Consider the following 8,340-nt stretch of genomic DNA (forward strand, 5'->3'; position numbering starts at 1 on the left):
CAGCATCGGATGGAGCACCCCCATTGGGATCAGCAGCAGATGGAGCACCCCCATTGGGGTCGGCGTCAGCAAAATCAGGCACGGGAACCTCCTCAGCAGCAGGAACCGAAGGACCAGCGCCCCGATCCAAACTAGATACTTGCCGAAGACGTCTCTTTTTCTTTTTCTGCTCATCAGCAGAAGGATCAAGTTGATTGGCTCGGCAAAGGCGTCTCGAGCGAGCACTGGCAGGCTTTTGAATATCCAAAGTCATACTAGCTTCTGGGGGAGGCGCCACCACCAATGTCCTGGCAGGAGCAGCATCAGGAGAGTCCTCAGCCAGCAAATCAAGCATAGCACTTATTTCTGCGTCACTAGGATCCAAAGGCACCTCAAAGCGGACTTGCCGTTCGGCATCAGGAATTTCCCCGAGCGAGGCAACCAAAGTGTTAACTTCTTCGGCAGAGGGTCGCACTCTAAGGCCCAAACCGCCATCAGCGACAGGTGGATTCGACACAAAAAGAGTGAAGGCCTTGGGAGGAGGCAGGTTCCATGCTGAGTATGCCACTGGGGCACCAATATTTGCTACCTTGCCTCTAAGAATCATCTCAAGTCGGTTCACCAAGTCTACAGAGGGAATTTTCCTGTTGGTAACCCGAGTTGAGTCAGCTAGACCTCGGTACAGATAAGCTGGGTATGCCCTGTCCTTCAACGGCTGAATATTCTTGAAAACAAAATCAGCAACCACAACCTCAGCAGTCAGACCCCTTTCTTTCAGCAGTCCAACTTCAGCTAGCAAAGCCCCCGCCTCAGCTACCTCCTGATCCGTGGGAGACTCAGTCCAACTCGGAGTGCGAATATCCGGCTGTCTTCCCGATCGTGGGGGGGAGAAAATTTCCATGGTTCTCAACAATAAACCATTCCAAGCGTCATCCCTTGATACTGTCTTTGAGAGGGATTTCAAGATACTCAGTCTTCCTCCCACGGCGCATCTCCAAACTAGCACCTCCAACCAACTGATGCTGCCCCCCGGTCATCCTAGGGCGACAGTGATACAAATACTTCCACAACCCAAAATGTGGCAGCACACTAAGAAAAGCTTCACACAGATGAACGTAAATGGAAATTTGCAGAATAGAATTGGGATTCAGGTGGGTCAAGTTAAGGCGATAAAAATCAAGGAGGCCGCGGAAAAAAGGAGAAATGGGGAGAGCGAGATCGAGACCGCGGAGAAGAAAAGGAACGTAAATCACGGATTCATGGGTATCCTCTGTCGGAACAGTGACCACGTGGCAAATCTGCCAAGAACAGAGCTCTCTCGGGGGAAGAACCCCGATGGACACGAGGTGGAGGAGGTCAGGCTCGGAGACAACAGACATATGGTTACCTACGAAAGGCAACTGGCTGTTGGGGTCGATGGGGGGAATCACCGCAGCGGATGAACTCGAGGCCTTTCTCTTGGGCGCCATCTCAACTCTACTGGCGAACAGAGCGAGAGCCGAATTGCAGAGAGGATTTGGAGGCAGGAAAGCAAGAACTAGGGCACGGAAAGCAGAGGCGGCTGAAAGCGCAGTATATGCGGGATATTCCCGAGTCAGATACCGTCTCTAAAAGCGCCCAGTCAGCACCCGGCAGTTACTTCTAAAACATCGGCGTGCCACGTTGGCATCCGGCGACTACTTCTAAAACCCCGGTGTGCCACATCATCACTCGGTTATTATCCTCAAAGTGGCCGACACGGCCCGTTTTAACTCGGCTGTCGTTTCTAAGACGCTGACGTTATCACCAGTCGCTCGGCAGCTATCTCTAAAACGCCGACGATGTCCTTAGTCGCTCAGCGGTTACCTCTAAAGCGCCGACGTTGTCTTCAGTCGCTCGGCAGCTATCTCTAAAGCACCGACGATGTCTTCAGTCGCTCGGCAGCTATCTCTAAAGCGCCGACGATGTCCTTAGTCACTCGACAGTTATCTCTAAAAAACGATGGCGTTGTCACAGGTCACTCGGCAGTCACATCTAAGAGCGCCGACGTGGTCAACAGTTATTTCGACATTGACATGGTCTCGTCATCACTCGGACTCTATTTCAAACGCGCAAATATCGACAATAATAGCTCGGCCATCACCCCTGAAGCGGCGATATGACGCCCGAGTTATTTAATTACTATTCCGAATGAATCAACTTCACAAATAAGAGATCGATTTACTTCGAAGCAGCGTAACTGGCACAGGAGGAGACAAAGTCATTCTTCATTAAGGGAAGTAATAATACTTACAAATCAACTCATTATGAGTTGATACTTCCCTATTGCTACTACTATACTACATTGTACTACTACACTACATTTCTACCACTACTATACTACATACTACTACTAACTACTACTACATTATTTCACTATATTACTTCTAATCTATACTAATATCTAAGAACCAGTGGCATCTAGCCACTGGCCCTGTTGCTGCCCTTGCTGCTGCCCTTGCCGCCCCTGCCGCCGCCGCCGTTGCCGCCCCTGCTGCCGCCACTGCCGCCCCTGCTGCTGTCGTTGCCGCCCACCGTCGTCGTCGCCGCCGTCGCCTCCGTCGTCGTCGTCGTCGTCGTCGTCGCCTTCGCCACCGCCGCCACCGTCCTCCTCGGACGAGTCCTCCTCGTCCGAGGAGTACTCCGACTCATCCGAGCCCGCGAGCCTGGAGCGCTCGACAACCTGGATGTAAGTCCAGACCTCCGCGGCGATCCCCTGAGAGTCGTCCGAGTCATCGGACGACGCTGGGGGAGAGACGGGAGCTGGAGACCCCTTGGACTCAGAGGAGAACTCCTCCTCTGAGTATTCCGAGTCGCCAAAGTCCTCGGACGGAGGAGTCGGCTCGCGCTTGCGTTTCTTGCCCATGGTGGAAATGCAAGGAGAGGAAGAAAGCAAGCAGTGGAGAACAGCAAGAGATGTGAAAAAACCAGAGAGACAAAGGCACTATTTATATAAGAAGAAGGCAACCGCTCACCTCCAACCACGGTCACTGAACAGTCGCGAAGCATTCAATACACACTTCAACCCGTCTGAAGACGCGCGGCTAACGCCGTTTCACGCAATGCAACACCCATTGGGACTCCAGTCAACCGCGCAGAAGATATGATTACACCCGCAGTCACATCACATTACACTCAGAAGCAGCCGGCTAAAACACTCAGCGTACCAAGCCGTCCCTTACCCACACCCATTGGGGGGGACGCCCAGGAGTATATTTTTCAAAACCGTCACATCCGTGCAGGGCATGCAATGAATACCTCAAGACAAAAATGAGATATCAGTAAGGATCAAAGGAAAGCCAAATATAGCCGGTGAAGTACAAAATATGACCGACAGAAGCGACGCGAAGACTAGCCAGGGAACGTCCATCAAATGTCCAATCAATCGCAGAGCAAATAAATTGCACCACCTAGCGAGATATGGGCGGATCACGAACTCAGCTGCAAAAGACAAAATACATGGTGACCTCTAAAGTATAATATTGATGACATAATGCTGACCTCTAAGGCATTCGGAAAAAAGAAAGAATTATTCTCAGCAGAAGGACACGAAATGAAGACCTTCAAGAGGATTATTTTCAAAAATCCACTCAAAGCTCGGGAGCTACACCCATTGGGTGCACCTTCGGTGCACCCCATGAATCACCATTTCAAGCCAAGATGGTGCCGACTTCTAAGGCATAAGACAAGATTAAAGACAAGGCTGGCCCTCAACCAAAGTACAAGAGGAAAATAAAAATAATTTCTGATGAAGACCTTCGAGTAGATTATCTTCCAAAATCTACTCGAAGCTCGGGGGCTACACCCATTGGGTGCACCTCCGGTGCATCCAATGAAGTTCAGGGTCCTACAACACGAAATGCCAACTTCTAAGGCACAAGCATGAAACAAAGCTCCAGTTTACGAGTGATCAGCAGCAGAAGGAGACAGTAAGAAATCGTCTTTCTCCAAATTACCTGCAAGCTGGGCCTAGGATCTTTGGGCTGATTACCCCAAAATCAACCCAAAGATCGGGGGCTTGTGGGGGACAGATATCCCCCGGGTCCACTGGAAGGGTAAAAGACCTCACGAAAGGCCCAAGGGCCCAATAAATCGTAAGGTCATTCCTTCATAGGCCTGGGGAGGAACAATCAGTAAAGCAGATCGACGTAAGGCCGGATCGGTGCAAGACCGGATGGCCCTACAGCGTTGAGCAAGAAACCACAACAGAAGATCCGACTTTCCCGCGCTGGAGCCCTATGCAGCGGAACCAGGCGAGGATAGGTCGGCAGAATCATAGGAAGATAGACTCAAACAGTTCACTATCTTTTAGACGCACGTTGTTATCATATCCACATGTATTGCCCCACGGTCGAATATATAAGGCCCAGGGAGCACCCCTTCAGATCGATCGATCTCACTACTCAGCCATCCACCTTAACTCTCTATGTTCTCGCTTTAGAGAACTACCCTGTAACCCATTACACAAAGCATCCTCACCAGGACGTAGGGTGTTACGCATATCTAAGCGGTCCGAACCTGTAAACACTGTCCATTGTCCCTCGTGCGTCTGGCACGAACCATTTTGTTACAGTCGGCGACACCGTCCTACTCCTAAAAACACCTCGAGGGGCAACCCCGGGTGTGCGATCGGACCCAAAACACCGACATAAATGTCCTCCGATGATGCCCAAAAACCTAGAATCAAAACTAATGGTCACATTAGTCTGGAGCCTAAATTTAATTGGAACCGAGGGGTCGTCGTTTCTATAGTGGTGTACACACATTGATATTACCTTCCGTTTTGAAATTGTAGCTCAGTTTTAGTTCTTTTATACTGGGATTCACAAACGTTCTCTGCATTTGAGAATTGCTTAGAAAGTTATGATAACATCACTGCAAGTTCAAATAAATGCATATCAAGATTTTTTGAAGAATGTAATGAGCCACTTTGTATTATTATTATTGTTATTATTACAAACCGACAATCTTTAAAAGGGCTGAGCCAGGACAAACTCGAACTGAACTGTAATTTAGAATGAATGGAGTGACCACTGAATCGAAGCATCATGCAATGATGTAACATTTCTTCCTTTTTTTAAACAAAGGAATCGTTGATTTTATATTGATAACATATTGTTGCAATTTGTAAAAAAGCAACCTTGCCGAATGGATCATTATTAATTGTGCTACTTCTGCAACATTGTTCTCCAACGTGCTTGCTAACACAGCCTATATCGCGTCAATACGACTAGTTCACTGGCATGGTAGCGCGTTCTTCATGATCCTGGCGTATTTCTCTAGCCTCTTCAATCCTTCTTTGGGAGAGGCTGCTTCGCCTAACTGTCTCACCATTGCGCTACCAATGATCACACCATCTGCACCCCACTCTGCAATCTGTCCAGGTGCAATATATATACTGTTAGAATTTGTTACTATAAAAAAATCTGTGCAATATATATACTGTTAGAATTTGTTACTATAAAAAAATATGTGAATAAGTTTTTGAGGCATTTTTTTTAAAAAAGTTTTGCCTACCTGCTTTACATGCTCAGGTTTCGATATGCCAAACCCGACAGCCACGGGTATGTCAGTGACCTGCAGCAAACAAAAAAAACACAAGCCAGCCAGCTCAGTGATTGTGATTGGTAACAACAAAAACGAATAAAAATGGCATCTTCTCTCTCTCTCTCTCTTCTCCTTTTCCATTGACATGACGTATTATTACCTGTTTAACCTCCTGAATGAGAGACTGGACACGTGTGTTCACGTTTGCGCGTGGACCTGTAACTCCATTGACGCTCGCCTGTGATGGTCAAGTAGGATACATGAGCATGCATGCATGTCATCGGCAAGTTCAGTCGCTAGCAAAAACTCCTGGACGGAAAGTTTTGTGTCACTTACGAGATAGACGAATCCTCGTGAAGCTCGTGTTATCTCCTCCATCCTGTCCGCTGGCGTAGATGGTGTTGTGAGCAGCACCTGCATGTGTTCAGGCATTGTTCATGTCGTGAGACAGACGCTGCTTTCTCAATTTTATATTGCGCAGAAGAACTAGTAGGAGACGCACGTGCTTCTCCTTGATACATACCAGCTCGAGGTTGTTCTTGATGGCTTCGGTCCTGAGAGTGAGAGCGCACGAGTTCCCATACGGGAGGTCGGGAACTATGAGGCCGTGCACGCCGGCTTCCTTGACGGCGGCGGCGAAGTCGGCCAGGCCCCACCGCACGATGGGGTTGAAGTAGGAGAAGAGCACCACGGGGCAGGACAGCTCCGGCGTCACCTCCTTCAGCATCGCCAGCACGCCGTCCGGCGTCGTGCCGCTCGCCAGTGCCCGCGCCGCCGACGCCTGGATGACCGGCCCGTCGGCGTAGGGGTCCGAGAAGGGAACGCCGAGCTCGATGACGTCGGCGCCGCAGGCGTCCAGGAGCCGCAGCGCCTCCGCCGTCGTCGCCAGGTCCGGGTCGCCGGCGGTGATGTACGGGATGAACGCCGTCTGCGAGAACCACGACGTCACAACGGAGTTCCAAGTCAGGACCCGTACATGGCTGTGCCTACATAATAGTACTGGAGAGTGCAGATGCAGACGACATGGTCTGCGAAACCGGCAGGCATCGGCCGGACAGAACCACGCATGTGCATACCTTGCCCTGCGCCCTGAGCCTGGACATGGTCTGCGACACCGGCAGGCATCGGCCGCCGGCACCGGCGGTGAGCTTGGCCGGCGCCGCCGGGGCAGCCGGAGCTACCGCGGCGACCGCCCTTACAGTGGCCACAGACCTCCGCCGCCCCGGCATGGCCACTGCAGCTGGTAGCCGCTTCGATAACGGCGACGAGTGGACTGCCGCCGGGGAAGAAGACCACTGGGAGGAGGTCGATGCAGCCTTGATCGCGGAGGCCATATGTCTCTAGTACGGGCTCACGTACTGTGCTTCGATTTCGATGGATCGGTTGGAGCTGGTTTATACGGCCGCTACGGTGTGGGGGAGCAAAGTCACTGTGGGCCTGTGGCTTCGCTAGCTAGCTTCACGAGCAGCTGTGTGCAACTGCTCAGCTCGAACTCTGGAACGCCGGCAGTAGGATATGAGATGCTGGTGCCATGCCCACCGTGCCACAGATTATATATAGCAGCAGCGGGACGAGGAGGCCAGCCAGCTTCAGCAACAGTGCAACACCCATCAACAGTGCTTTCTGTACATCTCTAGGCTGAGCCCACGCCCCTACGCGTGTTTAAGGTAGGCCCTTAGCGGTACCCTTTCTCCCACCCCTAAACGGCAGCAACTTTCTCTCGCCCTCGTTGTTTTCAGCAGGTATTTTATCCTATTCCTATCTTATCCTATATTTTAAACCTCATTTTATAAACATTAATATCTACATTATAAAGCCTCTACTTTACATGATCTGTAGCGGACATCCTATATCTAGGTATTCAATATTCTCTTCCTAAATATTTTTATACTCTAAATTATGAAATAAACACAAAATTAATATATATATATATATATATATATATATATATATATATATATATATATATATATATATATACACACACCATTTTAGACTATAATAAATACATATGTAGAAAAACAAATTTATTTTTTTTTGGAAATACAATATACCATTTTAGAGAGAATCGTTGTGAGAGTTGTGATTTAGGGGAATAGTGGATAAAGAAAAAAAAAGAGATATAAATAAATGATATAAGAGAACCGTTTCGGACCGCCAGGCAGCTGGCAGGATGTTGCCGGCGTGAAACTGACTGCTCGGGTCATTTGCTAGCTAGCTCCTCGTCATTTAAAAAACGTGTGTGCGGATTTACTGGTCCCGCATACTCTGATAGGGGAAACCTTCTGTGTTCTCGGAGAATTTGGATTTAGGACTCGTTTTGGTTCGTACCCTCCCAGGCAGTTGCTGTCAGGCAACAGAACCTGATGTTCGAAATCGAACGCCGGGAAATGCTGCCTGGGCTAGGCAAGTCCGGCCACGAGTAAACAAAAAGGATCTGTTAGTCAAGAGGCTAAATTTTAGTCTAAACTAAAGTTTAGTCCCTATCTTATATAATTAAAGAGACTAAAATTATTCCGAACGTATTAAATGACTCCTAAGAAAATAAAAATATCTCTTATCATTCTCTCACCATTAGTGCAATTGAAATAAATAAGGAACAAAATGTGGAATGCATATAGTTTTGTCCCTTTTAGTCATTTTATAGGGCATGTACAACTTAGATACTACGTTGCGATTCTTCAAGCATTAGATACACATAATAAACCCCTTCATATAACATAATATATTTATGTCTTGTATCTTATACACTAGAACCTCTCAACATACAACTTATTTATGTGGGTTGTATGACTA

The 8,340-nt window shown here is 48.7% G+C and overlaps 1 protein-coding gene across 1 annotated transcript; it reads right to left on the reverse strand.

Annotated features, from left to right (window-relative positions):
* Positions 1 to 4,989: 4,989 nt before the first annotated feature.
* Positions 4,990 to 7,041, reverse strand: LOC103644182 (indole-3-glycerol phosphate lyase, chloroplastic-like). Its single transcript, NM_001301469.1, has 6 exons — positions 6,621 to 7,041; positions 6,068 to 6,472; positions 5,881 to 5,958; positions 5,705 to 5,782; positions 5,515 to 5,574; positions 4,990 to 5,373 (listed from the first exon to the last, which is right to left on the reverse strand). Exons 1-6 carry the CDS (start codon positions 6,876 to 6,878, stop codon positions 5,233 to 5,235), a joined length of 1,020 nt encoding a protein of 339 aa, NP_001288398.1. The 5' UTR covers positions 6,879 to 7,041; the 3' UTR covers positions 4,990 to 5,232.
* Positions 7,042 to 8,340: the final 1,299 nt, after the last annotated feature.

The sequence above is a fragment of the Zea mays genome, chromosome 1 (genome assembly GCF_902167145.1).
Source record: "Zea mays cultivar B73 chromosome 1, Zm-B73-REFERENCE-NAM-5.0, whole genome shotgun sequence".
Classification (NCBI taxonomy): Eukaryota; Viridiplantae; Streptophyta; class Magnoliopsida; order Poales; family Poaceae; genus Zea; species Zea mays.

Coding starts and splice junctions, on each gene's coding strand:
- LOC103644182 (NM_001301469.1), bottom strand. CDS start 6,878: ATGGCCTCCGCGATCAAGGCTGCATCGACCTCCTCCCAGTGGTCTTCT. Junction 6,473..6,620: donor GGCTCAGGGCGCAGGGCAAG/GTATGCACATGC, acceptor TGGTTCTCGCAG/ACGGCGTTCATCCCGTACAT. Junction 5,575..5,704: donor TCATTCAGGAGGTTAAACAG/GTAATAATACGT, acceptor TGTTTGCTGCAG/GTCACTGACATACCCGTGGC.